Source organism: Nanorana parkeri, unplaced genomic scaffold (assembly GCF_000935625.1).
Source record: "Nanorana parkeri isolate BGI_ZX_2015 unplaced genomic scaffold, ASM93562v1 scaffold145, whole genome shotgun sequence".
NCBI classification, from domain to species: domain Eukaryota; kingdom Metazoa; phylum Chordata; class Amphibia; order Anura; family Dicroglossidae; genus Nanorana; species Nanorana parkeri.
Genome location: NW_017306413.1, coordinates 913,682 through 928,358, shown reverse-complemented (window position 1 = coordinate 928,358; position 14,677 = coordinate 913,682). Strand labels below are relative to the sequence as shown.

The following is a 14,677-nucleotide window of genomic DNA, read 5'->3' as shown; positions in this document are numbered from 1 at the left end:
TTTTTTTTGCGTTGCTCCTCTTTTGGCGTCACAGGAGTACATTTGCTAATGTACTCCTGTGACCCCAAACTCAGCATCCAGTGGGCTACTGCCCACTATTTGCTGACAGCACAGAGCCACACTGCAGCCAGTAAAGACTCTGACGATATTGTTAGAATCCACCCCGCTTCCTAATTGACAGCTAGCTCTGCCTCTCCACAGCCAGCTATGACCGCCCATCCCTCTAACAAGTGATGGGGGAGGGATCTGACAGTCACCGTTCTCTGCAGGGAGAAGAGAAGACCATGAGCTGAGCGATCAGCGGTTTGTGATCGATCACCTTTCAATCTATAGAGCTGCCGTGTCACACAACGGCTCCAAGTATTTGGAAGAGTACATTTTACTCACCCAGTCTCATTTAAAGATAAGCATTTAGTATAGGGCACTTCCATTACATTTAGTTTTAAGAACACTTTGGGCTTTTTGATGAGAAGGGAAGTGGTGTGTCCACTCGAATTGCGAATGCACATTGAATAGAAGGAGATAAACATGCCTGAACTATTTAGGCTATTGACCGCATTAGTAATTATCTGACAGGAGAAGTGGTACCGGGCACCAATAGGTGTCAGCCTTTATTCTCTCTCCCTAGTTCTAAGTATGTGGTGCATACGTGATGCCCAATTTGAGATGGGTGAAGGCTTATTAAGGGCTTACTCACACCATGTTGTTAAGCTGCATTTTCTTGCACACATGTATGGTGTGAACACGGCACATAGAAAACAATTGTTTTCTGTCGTGTTTGTATGATATACAGTATGTGTGACTATGTGCCAAAAAATGCAGCTCAACAGACATGGTGTAAACAAGTCTAGAGTCTGGACTGTGCAGTGAACTGGAGGCACAAACAAAAATTTACGCATGCCTTTTTCCAGCACCTCTGACTGCCTCTGTGTATAGTATATGACATCCCCTGTGTACAGAGAATCACTCTCATTTCAGTAAGTCTGCAGTAATTTCACACCACCACCTGCTGTATTTCCTTTTACCTTGTTTTGTCCTTTTCAGTAATCATTGTGACTTCAAGTAGATGCATGAAGGTGACTTGGATGCCGATTCCCCAGGAGGGTATGGTGCTGATGTGATAGACTTGGCCTCTGTGGTGGTCACCAGCAAAATCTGAATGTCTGCTTCTGATAGGCATTTGGTTTTTCTGTGGATAATATTTCCTCTCGTTATTAATGGCTTTGGTGGCTGTGCTTAAGAGATTGTGCATTGATTTTTGGATCCAAACAGAGCAGGAGATGCATTACAATGAAATGTTTATCTAGACATGTCAGTTATCCCACTATATTGCAGCATTCGGTAGACATGGATATAGTATGGATATATTGGAAAAATATATAAGCTGATTGCATGTTGTCATGCATTATTTCTAAAGTAGCACAGAGTAGTCATCATTTGTAGACAAGTTTTTACCGTCTTCAGAATTTAGTTTGATATTGCAGACTACAACCAGTAGCTTGGTTGGTAGCTTAGGGAAAATGGACGTTTGGATGGGTGTGATTGGAGGAATCTGGTGGAGTGTGGTTGGTTGAAAGAAGCTTAACTGTGTTCCTCATACATAGCCATTTGGCTAATTGGGCCTGGTCTGGTTTTAAAATTAGTAGAGAAATTAGTAGATGGAAATGTTGCTTAAAGATACGCTGCAGCCAAATATGAAAATGTTGCATTTGATTTGACTCTAAAGGGTTGCAAAATAACTCTAATTTAAACTATAATGACTGTAATCTTCATTGGCCTTCATCTGCTATGCTAAATCCCTTATTGTTGCTTGTATGCTTATTATCCAAAATGAACCTTAATATATGCTTGTAAAAATGCAGGCCAAGTATTCACTGTTTCTAACACCATCTTTCACTCAAGCCTACTTTAACTTCACACACACATCCTGGAACATGAGAGGGAGGTTGCATAGAAAAGGCTCATGTGAACAAAATTCTGCTGTCCCACCCAAAAGTGTTTTGAGAAATCTCCGACTGCTAAAATTCAGTTGAATAATCAACTATTTTAATTGTTTAAAGTTCAATTTAGTTTCTGTTAAATTGGCTAAATACATTCTAAGTACTTCAATCAAAAGGTGTTCAAAGTCTTATTGTTTGTTTTCTAAAGTTGGCCATACACTGTGCAAATTTCGCACAGTGGGTGCCGCTGTCGGCACTCTTTTGGCCGGCATCCCTTGATCAGCTGATTGAAGGAGTCGGTCGGAAAATCTTCATACGAACCCAGCTGGCAGCCAATGAACTGCCAGCTCTGTTAAGGTATTTTGACAGTGGCCAACAGCCTTGATCAATGCGCTCGTAGCATTGATGGAGGAATCTGTTTTTTTCGGTTAATCATACAACCACAGCCTGAGTAGAAAAGTCTGTCCCCTGCAAGCGCATACCGCAGAGAAGAACCCTTGCTCTTTGCGTAGAAGCAGTAGTCACTCTACAGAGATCTGGCATATTTAGAAATATATGACAACTAAGCTATTTTTGTGAAGTTATTTAAACTTAATTTCTTTGTTTTGATGTTGATATTTAACGGAGTAGACTGCTAACATGTCATGGGTGCCAGTTTAAAAAGATGTACTAGCTACTAATGTCATCCAACTTGTCAGCTCAAAAGAAAAGCATACATTGTGCTACAAGTTCAGTAGGTGAACTACTGATGTAGTGATGACACTCAGTCACTACCGAATGCTGCTACCAGCAAACCTTCCTTTGACTCCAGTTTGCAAGATTTCTTTAAATCCATGCAAATGTGAAATTTTTTGACTTGGATGTACCTGTTGAGCTCTACAGCTGTAGCAGAGCTTTTGACACACGACATCCCAGAATAACCCAGAATTACTATCTATGGGCTAATAGCAGGGTCTAAACTTTTTAAAGATATGCCTTAAGCTTTCGTTAAATGTTATTTTCTTCAGTTTATAGGCGTCATAAATGTCTGCTTGGATAATGTTTCATTTTGGTTTTACAAGGACATTCCTGATAGCCGCTCTGTATCTTTTAGTAGATAATGTGCACAGCAATTCACATCGCTGTAAAATGTTCATGTTTCTGAATTATTATGAACATTAACTTTAAGTGCACTCATGAAAATGCCTGGAGAAGGCAAAAATTAAATTAGAAAATTAGCAGTGCTGTTTGTGTGGATTAATTAGCCTGAAAGATTATCTGTGTCTTTCTTTCCTCTTCCGTAATCAAGGATTTGTCTTCTGATTTCAGAGTGTCATGAATATGATGCATGTCATCAGTATCCCGTACTCTCTCATGAAAGTTAATCCTTTATCATGGATACAGAAAGTTTGTCAGTACAAAGGTAAGGCTGTTTTTTTCCCTCTTCTCAAAATATTTTTATTCATCAGTATTGAATTTGTACCCACATGTGTGAATAAGAGGCTTCTAATCAGATACACTTCACTTTAATCAGAAATGAACAGCATTATTCCAGTGTTATAGTTGTTTTTGCATAATGCCACATTTTTTTTTTTATAGCCATAACATTTTCCACATTAGTAAAGATACTTTACTGGTATGTATAGCCAAAACCTTTAGTTTACTACAGGGTATGTATGGGTTAAATCCCCTAACTGGTTACTTTTTGCTCATTGTGTCCTGCACTGGAGATTTTCTTTCTTTCACTTCCTGAGTGGAATTCCCATTTTCGTTGTAACCATTTGCCCCCCTTAGAAAATTTTCCCTTCACCTCTTACTCTCATGACAACTTTCTCTACACCAGGTGTAGGCAAACCCTATCTTGCCAACAGGCATCTGTCTCTGCTACTCTTGCCATGTCTAATGGGATTTGTAGTTGCACCACAGCTGAAGGTCTGGAGTTTGTCTACCCCTTCTCTACATGAATAGAGGGTGGATAGGTAGCAATAACAAGATTGCCCTCAAGAATTACAGCACATGGAGAATATTAAAATGATAAAAAAGTATAATTTTTACATAAACATAAATATGTTCAGAAACATGCTAATATCTAATATAAAAAGATAAATTACTGTAGTGTACTTTAAATATACCTATAGAAAACAAAAGCCAGACAGGATGCCTTCACTAGTGTAAAACCTTTATTATAAAACATAAAATACCCTACTCGGAGCATGGCCCCGGAAACGCATCAGCATCCAGCAGCGGGGTTTGAAGACATGAAGTTAGTGTCTGTCATCATCCATGTGTGATTGGTCGTGTCCCTTGTTGAAAATATGGCGATTGTTGCCGCAATATTCAGCTAACAAGGCTCTATGAGCATCCTCCTTTGCGAGTACAATTGATGGTATTTTATTTATGTTCTACAATAAAGTTTTTACACTAGAGAAGGCGCCCTGTCTGGCTTTTGTTTTCTGTAGGTGTTTTTAATCCTCCTGACTGTAGCGGTGCTGCCTCCAGTAGTGGTGCCTGTATGAGTGTTACTGGGCTACGAACCAGGTTGTGGGGCACTGATGTGGATAGATTGAATTTGGTGCCTAATTTAAATATACCACCCAGTCTTTTTGCCAACCTTGACTACGGTTGTCAATGGCTATTTTAGGATGCAAAAGGCAATTAAAACAGAGTATGCAATAGAACAATTAGTTTACATTTGTAGAAATGATACTTTGAGTGATTATTCCTGCAGACGTTTACTGCTTGACAAAGATGTGCAGTAATCTGCGCTAGATCTTCAGCTATCTATTCTCCATTGCTGTTAGTGGGCCTAGATTACATGCCAATATTGCACTTTTAATAAAACATCACTGACGTCAGGGGACCATTATCACCCTTGCTTGCAATGGAACCTAGGGGTATAGAGAGCATATCTCAGATGGCTGGTATCTTAAAAATAAAGACTGTAAAATGCTAGTTTCAATACATATTTTAATGCATAATTTTGGCCAGTTGAATCATAAATATGTGGGGCTTGGTAATATTGAATTGTGTAGTTGTCAAATGTCTTGGTTCAAAATTTGGACAAATTGTGCTACAGAAGACCACTCTTTAGTTTGATGCACTGTGAGACTTCTAGCAACCCCCTTTCCAATGATCCCCTTTCCAATGATCCCTTCTATAGGCTAATGGTGGATTTGCTAGAGATGTGTAATCTTCAGCTTTGGGCAGTGAGATTGGATGGACCCTATGTTGTCGGCCCCTGTGTTGTCAGACCCTGCCTCTGGATACTTCCACTCTCTCCTCCTTTTTTCGCAATAGACTCACCATGAGTCTTTACACATGATCTTGCATGGAGGCTGTTGAAGGGCATAAAAGTGGGGCCAATGTCTTTGCGCCAGGTCTGTCATAATGCAGAACTAGACTAACACTATCTGTCTTTGGCAGTATTGCAGCCAGCTGCAAAAAAACTTGCTAGTGACAAAGTGTGGACACCAAGATACTTGGATAATCATCTTATCCATATCTCTGCAGTTGGGGAGCCCCTGCTTCTCAAGTTCAGAAATGACCGCAGCTTCGGTTTGATCTTGAGAAGAGCCTATCCCTACCTGATGCTGAGCCATTTAACAGCCCAATACTAAAGTTTCCTTGCAGTGGCCAGTAAAGTCATATACATTAATCTGTTAAAACAGCATACTGCAAAGCTGAACTCCAAGTCAAGCAAAAGTCAAAGCCCTCTTGTGTATTTCAGAATCTCCACAGGTATCCAGAAAACAATTAGAGGATCATAAAGGCATAACAAGGTGGTAAAACTTTGTCAGTGTTAGTTTTAACACATTAACCTAAAGGCTCAATTCAGGTTACCTGGTAGTGAAAAAAAATGTTGTTTTCTTTCCTGCAAATATATGTATTTTATCCATTTACCAGTCCACTCATATTACTTTGCTTATTTGACATAGTATTTGTAGAATAAACTTTTTTTTTTATTGTTTTTTTTTTTGTTTAAATAGCAAAAGTTGCGTGTGTCAAGTCAAGGGATATGCACTGGGCATTGGTTGCACATCGGGATCAGAGAGACATCAACCTGTCTTCTTTACGTATGTTAATTGTGGCTGATGGAGCGAATCCCTGTAAGTACATTTCTGAGGCTGCTGTTATAATTTAAAGCAGGGGTTCTCAACCCATGTAACCCAAGAACCCACATTTGTTTTTTTCAGGTTTTTTTTGAGATTCACGCAGTCTCCCTACCTTATGAGAACTGGAGTGGATCCTCAGCCTGGGGTCCAGTGTGGGCTTCTGTGCTGTGATGGAACTCAATTCATTTGTGCATTGCTTGTATAGCTCCCTTGCGCACCCTCTAGAGATGGCGGGAGCCAGAATGTGATGTCACTCCGGTCCAGGCACCTCTACAGGGCACATGAGGGAGCTGTAAGCAATGCATGTATGGATGGAGTTCCCTCATGGTCATAGCCCCAGCCCACCCCACCTTAAGCTGACACTCAGCGCCGGGAAGCATATTTTGAATGGCTGCTCAGCACGAGAACTGACAATGCTGCGCTACAAGGAAGCTGAGGAGCCTCTCACCTAGCGCAGTGGAAGTCATGCGGCGACCCACTGAACATGGAGTTGCAAACCACTTTTAGGTCGTGACCTACCAGTTGAGAACCATGGATCTAAAGGAAATATGCCTATATATGGTGCAATACTGTGAAATTGTAATCAGCTTGTTAAGTAAAAAGCTATTTTCTGTTTCCTGTAATCAGACCAGTAAAAGATTAGTTCTGATTTGTTGTCTTTTTTTTTTAATGTTCCTTTTGCAAATTCTAAAGGTTCCCTTTAAAGGAAACCTGTAGGGAGAGAAATATTCTGGTTACCATTGATAATGATCTGCTGGAAATGTTAGTTGTATGGATGTCATGGTGATTCTCTGACTTTAGTCCAGTGTCACTGATCTGTGCCATGCAAGTTATTGTGGTATTAGAACTCCTTGTCTTCATTCTTGATTCAAGTCAGCTGTAAGGCTCTATTCACAAATGAGCGGTTTGGAAACGTACTAAACAAAAAGACAATGCATTCCAATATTCATTGTTCAGGCTATATTGCAGCAAGCGCACGTCCCGCAAAATAGTCCAAGCGCAATTATAGGGGCGGGTTTATAGTAATAGCCGCAAACGCGCAGCATCTGCGCATATGCAAAAAACTGCGTGTTTTTGTGCCGCACGGTTTTCCGCTTGGAACACCCAAGCACCATTTGTGAATGGAGCCTTAGCGGAGTCTGACAGCATGGTAACTGACTTTTTTCATAGGTTATCAATGGCAGTCCACATATTTCTCTGTTTTCCTTTAAATGTTCTTTTTTGGAAAGATATATTTCATTCATGTGTCTTATTTGTTTATCAAAGTGCTTGGAACTTTGTAAAATTGTGCAGCCTCATTACTGAATAGGGTTTACTCCCAGGCTGAAGACTATAATTTTGTACGCTTTGCATGTTAAATCTCTCTGGAGAGAAAATCATGCAAGTAAACATTCCCTATTGGTGTATAATAGGATGCACATTTACATACTGAATGATCACAATTGCAAATGAATGATTTGTATGCTTCTCCAACTGAGGGAAATGTTACACTATATAACTAGCATTAGCATTCTGCACCCCACCTGTTTATTGAGAGAAAGAGGTGCCACATGTGACCCTGAAGTTAAATATTTTCGCAATCAGCCTCCTGTATAGTGCTGGGTGTTCAGAGCCAAGACCTTCCATACATCAGGATCACCTCAGCATGGACACATGAATGAAGCAATGTGTTTTAAAACATAATTTATTTCTCCGTCACTGCATAGTAGTGTACTAACTGCACTGCAGTAACCTCTGCTATGTTTAGAGTTGGTACACTTCTGAGCATTCCTATCTGGTGATGTTTCATTGAAGTGACACTAAACTCAGGAATTCAATCTTAAAAAAGCATTCAAGTACCCTGCTTTCAAAACAAAAATCTATCTTATTTGTGTATCGCTCAGCTGTAGATCCTCAAATCATCTCTGAATTGTCCTTCCTTCTAGAGGGTGACTACTTTTGTTCCCCACGATCCCTGTGTGTGATGTAAAGTAGCCACCACTACAAGCACGCTCACTCGATGGACCACAATCTTTACAACACACCGGGTCCATGGGGAACAAAAGACACCATCCTCCAGAAAGAAGGACAGTGTCGGCACCAATTCAGAGATGATTTGAGGATCCACAGCTGAGTGTTGCACAAATAAGTGACATTTGTGTTCATAGTTAAGGTACTTGAATGTACTTTTAAGATCTAACTCCTGACTTTAGTGTCAGTTTAATGTGCTAATCCCTCCTGCCTCTTTGTATGTGCTGGTGCAGAAAGCTTCTTCCCCATTGGATGAAGATAATGCATATTATCTTGAAAACCTACCCACAGAATGGAGAAACATTAGTTTATATATATGTTTAAAAGTATCTTTACATGTGGGTACATTTTTTAAGGGTTTTTCACACTTACACAGATGCATTTCATGAAGCCCTTTGCTACATGCATCTTATAGTATAATTGTGATTATAGAAAGAATAGAGATTTTTGTAGTGCCCTATGTACAATGCAGATTCATGATGTGTTTTAGTGTGCCTACTATTTAATTCAGTGGGCCTGCCTAATGTGCATTTATACTCTGGACTACAATCTTAAAACAAATTATTAAACTAAACCTGAGATTGTAGTCCATCACGGGAGTGAGTTTGGAGCGGTGGCCATGGGACCAGGGGAACAAACGTAGACACCCTCCAGAAGGGCAGTGTCGGCACCAATCCAGAGATGATTTGAGGATCTACAGCCGAGTGATACACAAATAAGATACATTTTTGTTAATAGTTAACGTACTTGAATGCATTTTTAAGGTTTAACTACTGATTTTGGTGTCACTTTAAGCTATTATTTTCATGTTCTGGGAAAAAAGACTGAAGCTTGGGTGCAGCAGAAATATTTGCTATTCGACCAGTTTAATCTTACAGCCTCAAATGAATTTGCTTTGTATAATAGCTTTTGCTGTGTTACAGTACTGGCATTTTTCCTCGAGATGAGCTTGGGTTTTTGGCAGGATACTATATTTAAATTCTCTACATCCACAGTGTCGTGTTTTATTTCTATGCTTTGCGTTGTGCCCTTCTCACTGCAGGCTGAAGAGAGAGGTGTTGGCGGCTTGTATGAGATAGACAGAGACTAATAAGCTACTGGTTTACAGTGCATTTTTCTTAGTGTTATAATGCCACAGGACAAGTGTAGAGATGAACTATTCAGAATGTCCTCAATGCTCTTTAAAGAGTTCTAAATCATCATGTCCAAACGTAGTGTTTCCTGCCCATGCATCATCACATCCTCCTCTTGTGTTTCTTCCCCAGGGTCCATTTCTTCTTGTGATGCTTTCCTCAATGTCTTCCAAAGTAAAGGCCTGCGGCAAGAAGTCATTTGTCCTTGTGCCAGTTCACCAGAGGCTCTTACTGTGGCCATAAGGAGGTACTGTGAGTTTTTTTTTTTACTTATAGCAATTTTTTTACTTATAGCAAATTTTTTTTCACTTATCGACAAGATGACATACACATCTTTTCGCTAAGATGTATGAGTTATTTTTAACAGGATTTGATATTATACTTCATGGTATTTTTGTACATTTATTTTAAAGCCTTGGCTGCTCATAAATTATAATGATATTTTATCTCATAAGTTAATGTGTAATCTCCACCGCAAATGGCTCCTTTCAGTTTTAGGAAGTTTTATTAGGGAAGAAAGTACCCAAAATTCAGACATTTTCAAGGCACGCCATATGTAGGAGGAAGTCATAATGGGGCTTTTATTCATTTGGTTGCATCATCAGCATCTTTTAGACTGTCACATCCCTGCTTTCTAGTGCATATGGTGATGGATTCATTACTCTAGTTTTGTTTCATTCCTAAATGACTTTGTAAGGAGAATTCTTTCAAAATTGTTGCAAACCTGCAGGGGGACCTCCTGGAGGACAGTCAAATAGCCCTGAAGTGCCTCCACTGACTTAAAGATATGAAGCTGAATTATCTTTTGTGCTACTCTGTTCACATGGGGGGATCTGCCATTTCTTTGGCAAGAACCTATAGATTCCTGCAGCAGGAATCCCAAGTGTTCCTGTGCAGATGCGGCCGCTTTACCCATTGAAGTAAATGACAGGGTGACGGGCCACATCTGTCAGCGGCAGTCTACATGTTATCATACATGGCAGAAGTACATGCGGTTTGGGATAGATGATTGTTGCTGGGTTGCATCTATCCTCCTTGCAACGACAATCATCTATCCCAAACCACATGTGGTTCGCTTTGTGGTTCACTGGTTTCAATATCCTATTAATTCCCGTCCTTAGCCAATGCAATATGGTTACATATAGCCTGATGTATTAAAAATTGCTTATTTTTGGCCTTTTTTGCTGCTAATTTTCTGTAATTGTTATCTCAAAAAAAATTACCATATCCTAGAAAATGAGTCACTGTGTTTGAGTAATCCATGTCTGTGTGTAAACAATAGACTTTTCCACAGGCTGTAAGTATTTAGAAATGCGAAATGTGAAAAGGGGCATAAAACACCTGTCAGTTCAAAAAAGAGAACGCAAAACTTTAATATGCAGAATTTCATTGATAAAAGGCTAAAGCACATTTTGAAGTCATTTCTATATTAAATCATTGGTAAACCTGTACATTGCCTTTACGTTTTTAGTAGAATCTTTCTACTGTGTGAGTCATCAAATTGCTTAGAAATTTTGAAGAGACTTTGAATCTGCCAGACCAAAATTTTGATATCAGTCACACTATAAGACTAAATTGATATTTAACTAATTTCATGCAGGTTATTTACTTGCAAAAGTCTCCCTTGTGTAGACAACCAAAAAGCCCTGAGTAGGCTGCTGGGCGCAGCCTTGGGTGTGATGTCATTGGCTCCAGAAGACTCGGAGCTGTCGCTCGTAACACTATATTATTTCCCTTCACTCTTAACCTAGCAGTTACAAAAAGTTTATGTAGGGAGATGGAGGGTAATTAGTAGCGATGCACCGATAAGAAGTACCCTACTCGGTACAAGTACAGATACTTTTCAAGCTCCAAGACTAGACTAGAGAAAAATTAAAAAGTTAGGAGGCAGCTGTCATTTGTAAGGAGCACACGGAGCTCCTGGGATTTGTACATCTCTGTTTTAATGTATGATTTTGTTTTTATAAATATAAAGGGATGCACCGATACCATTTTTGCAAATACAAGTACCGATACTGGCCCAAGTACTGATACATTTTTGTTTTTTGTCATGTGACAGTTCTTCTAAAACAATACAGACTAATGATTTCAGGACAGTGGTGGAGCACCAGAGCCAGGTCCCAGCTGCAACCGCTGCAACCCTGGTAGTTCTCATGAAAATGCCAAGTGTCGGCACTGTTATCTGAAAAGTATTGGTGTATCCCTAGTAATTAGACACTCCCAGAAGAAGAGAGTGCTAAAACGTACAAGGAGGGGAGAGGCTGTGCTGGGGAATTGACTCCTCCTAGAGTAGTTAAATGTTCAAGCAAGTTCAAAGGCACATTGCAAGTCAATAAAAAAATTATATATATATATAAAGGAAAAACACTGCAAGTGCTTATTGGCTAACTTAAGTTATTAAAGATTAATGCTTTCAGAACCTCTTGAATCTCTTCTTCATGCAAGTCAATTGTAACAGGTTTGCATCTTTAAGCACCAATAAAGGGTATCACCTAAACTCCAGACTTTGTCTTTTAAAAGTTTAAATGGCTCACAGGTTCAGGTTTTTTTTTACAGTTTTGCAGTTACTTTTTTTGTTTGCAAAGATCAAACATTTCTGTCACATATGTGTACTGGCTTATTTGATGTGGCCCAAAATTGCTAATTGCAAAATTACTGTAATTATTTATTTTGGATTCCGCTGAAAAAGAGGTTGCTTAAAAGTGATACACACACGGTTCAGTTCTTCAATCATCAAACTGTAGGGACCAATACAGTATGTATGGAGTGTAACAAGTGCACTTTAACTACTTGTAATCCACCCGTTGTAATAGAATGGGCGGACGGTGCACCTTCCAGGGCAGAACAATATTTTAAAAAATATTAATATTAAAACATAGGTGCACCCCCCAGCGTGCACAAACACTTCACTGTGATTACACTTTCCATTGGACAGTGCAGATCACAAACAAATATACAGAGCCAGAGAACCATGTGATTGCTTTGACCAATCACAGCTTTACAAAATGTAAACTTCCGCTATTGTTAGTAGTGTCTCTCCCTTTCCAATCGGTATGAGAGGAAAGGCAGAGCTCCCTATTTACCAGCCAGTGTGCATGCCATCCAGAACCAGTGGCAACAAGTGTTATCCAGTGCCACCCCGAACCAGTATCATCCAGTATCTATACAGCCAGGAGCAGTGCCTTCCAGTTCAAGTGCAATTGTCATCTTGTACCAGCCAGTGCCAATGTAATCCAGTGCCACCCAGAAGTAGTACCAGCTAGTGCCAGTGTCATCCAGTGCAAGCCAGAACCAGTGTATGCACAGCCAGTGCAAGTGCCAGCAAGGATCAGTGCCTCATTACTACCAGTGCCAGCCATGTTATTGGTGTTTCTACTGTCCTGGAACTCCAGGGCCTCCAAATATGTGATAGGTGGTCATGAAATCAAATGTGTAATTTTTGCACCTTAAAGCCTGAAGGCTCTTTTTGAGTTTTAGGCCCCTCTATGAAAATAGGTTGTGAAAAAGTTTCACATATGTGGTATCCCCATACAGTACTTGGGATGAGTAGCAAAATTTGATTTAAGGTATAGTTCTAAGTATAAACAGGCTGTATGTGAGGAACATCTTATTAAATTGGAGAAAACAAAATCATATTTTATTTCCATTTTCATATTTTTGAAATGCTTGTGGCAAAAAATGTAAAAATACTCACTATGCTTCTTAGTATCTTGGGGTGTCTGATTTCCAGTAAGGAACATTTTTGGGGTTGTTTGTGCTGTCAGCACCCTCACCGGGGAGCCCATACCCTTCTGTGAGCTACATCTCCAATTTACACAGAATTTTCCTTTGTTCTTGGTGATTGAATGCAGCGGTGATGGGTGTGATGGGTAAGTATTTCCTGCTGGGAGTAGGGGGGCAAAGGTAACGTAAACCTGTTTCTTTGCCCTGATTCATTTGCTTTGTGTCTGATGCCTGGCCCAAAAAGAAGCAGTTATTTTATTGGCTGAACCTTTATTTCAGGGAATGGAACCAGTAAATTTGGCGTGGAATAACACAATGTTTAACTAGCTGCAGGAGATTGTGTATTGCATCAGGCCCCAAAAGGGATGCTGGTGACAGGTTCGTTTATTTTTACTATGTATCTGGTGTAATCCGTAGCTTAGGTCTACTCTGCATTTTGAAGGATGCAGGAGAATTTATAAATCACTTGTCTAAGGCAGCCAGGATCCAGTACAGTAATCTTCTTCAATGTCCTCCAGGTTGGTTTTCTCTTATGTAACATAATGACAGCACTGACAGTAACATTGCAGCCCCTCGTCTGTGCATAATGCTTTTGCTTCTGGGCCTCAGTCACTGCTTACCTCAGTCAAATTAAATTGTGTTTCCCTCTGCCAGTATTCTTATATATCATAATGTGTTCCGAACAGAGAGATTGAAAGGAAGAGAAGGAAATGGTCAGGGATATGTAAATGTATAGAACAAATGTATAGAACAAAAGAGTCCTAGAATGGATTTTTGTAGGAATTGCTTGTAGTAGTGTCACAGAATGCGTAATCTGGAATGCATTCTCTCTGGAAATCTCCTGGGTTTTTTTTAGTAATTGAATAGCTGGATTTCCCCCCTTTTTCTCTTTTGTAGATGTGAACATTTAAAGCACATCTAAAGTTAATAGCTAAAGTTAAGTCTTAAATGTAATGTATCCAGTTTACAAAGCCATTATGTAAAAGAAGCATTTTTCTTGCCTTTTAAAATCGGCCTAAATAACAGCTTTTCAGTATCTCCAGCTTTCTTTCCTCTGCCAAACAGACCTGGTGGTGGGTGGGTGGATGGGTCGATGGGTCTATTTAACGCCTGAACATCATCACTATGGAATGTGAGGCCACTGACCAAACTATATGTCACATGACTACCTATGGCAGCAACTGGGAAGGGCTAGGCAGCTAAAAGCTTATCTATCAGTGATCACAACACTCTTAGTCAGGCCTCTGTTGCATTGGCATATTGCACCATAGTCTTTGCGCAATCTGCTGACGTGAGGATGAGAACATGCGTTGCCATTGGGAGACATGGGACATAGTGTTATCACATTTAAAGGAGAACTATGGGGTCAGGGCTTTTCCCCATAGTTCTCCTTAGGGTAACGGGAGGACACAAACTAGCGTCCTCCCGTCACCCTAGGCTCAGAATACTGCGAGCTACAGCTCGCGGTATACTGAGACGCCCCTCCCCTGTCATGGCAGAGAGCCGTGACAGGATCGAGAGGTGAGCGAACGCCGGTATGTGTTCGCTCACCTCCCGATCTACTGAGCCGACCTGTGACAGTCTAATTGTCACAGGTCGGCTAGAACTATGAGGTGAGTGAAAAGCACTCGCCTCATAGTTCTCCTTTTAAGGAGGTAGAAAATCCTGGACTGTCTGGCAGAATCTACGGGTGACTTTTTGGGTTTGCATGGGCTAGGGATAAACAAGACCCAAAGAACACCTAAAGCTGACCTTCATCCATAAACATTTCCTTTCACCT

The 14,677-nt window shown here is 40.2% G+C and overlaps 1 protein-coding gene across 2 annotated transcripts in view; it reads left to right on the top strand.

The window, feature by feature from the left end:
- DIP2C (disco interacting protein 2 homolog C) overlaps window positions 1-14,677 on the top strand; it is a 358,168-nt gene that overhangs the window by 240,791 nt on the left and 102,700 nt on the right. For both annotated transcript variants that reach the window (XM_018554178.1, XM_018554179.1), the window contains 3 exons: window positions 3,249-3,342; window positions 5,906-6,025; window positions 9,307-9,421. In XM_018554178.1, coding sequence (XP_018409680.1) covers window positions 3,249-3,342; window positions 5,906-6,025; window positions 9,307-9,421 — 329 coding nt within the window. The remainder of the gene's footprint in view (window positions 1-3,248; window positions 3,343-5,905; window positions 6,026-9,306; window positions 9,422-14,677) is intronic.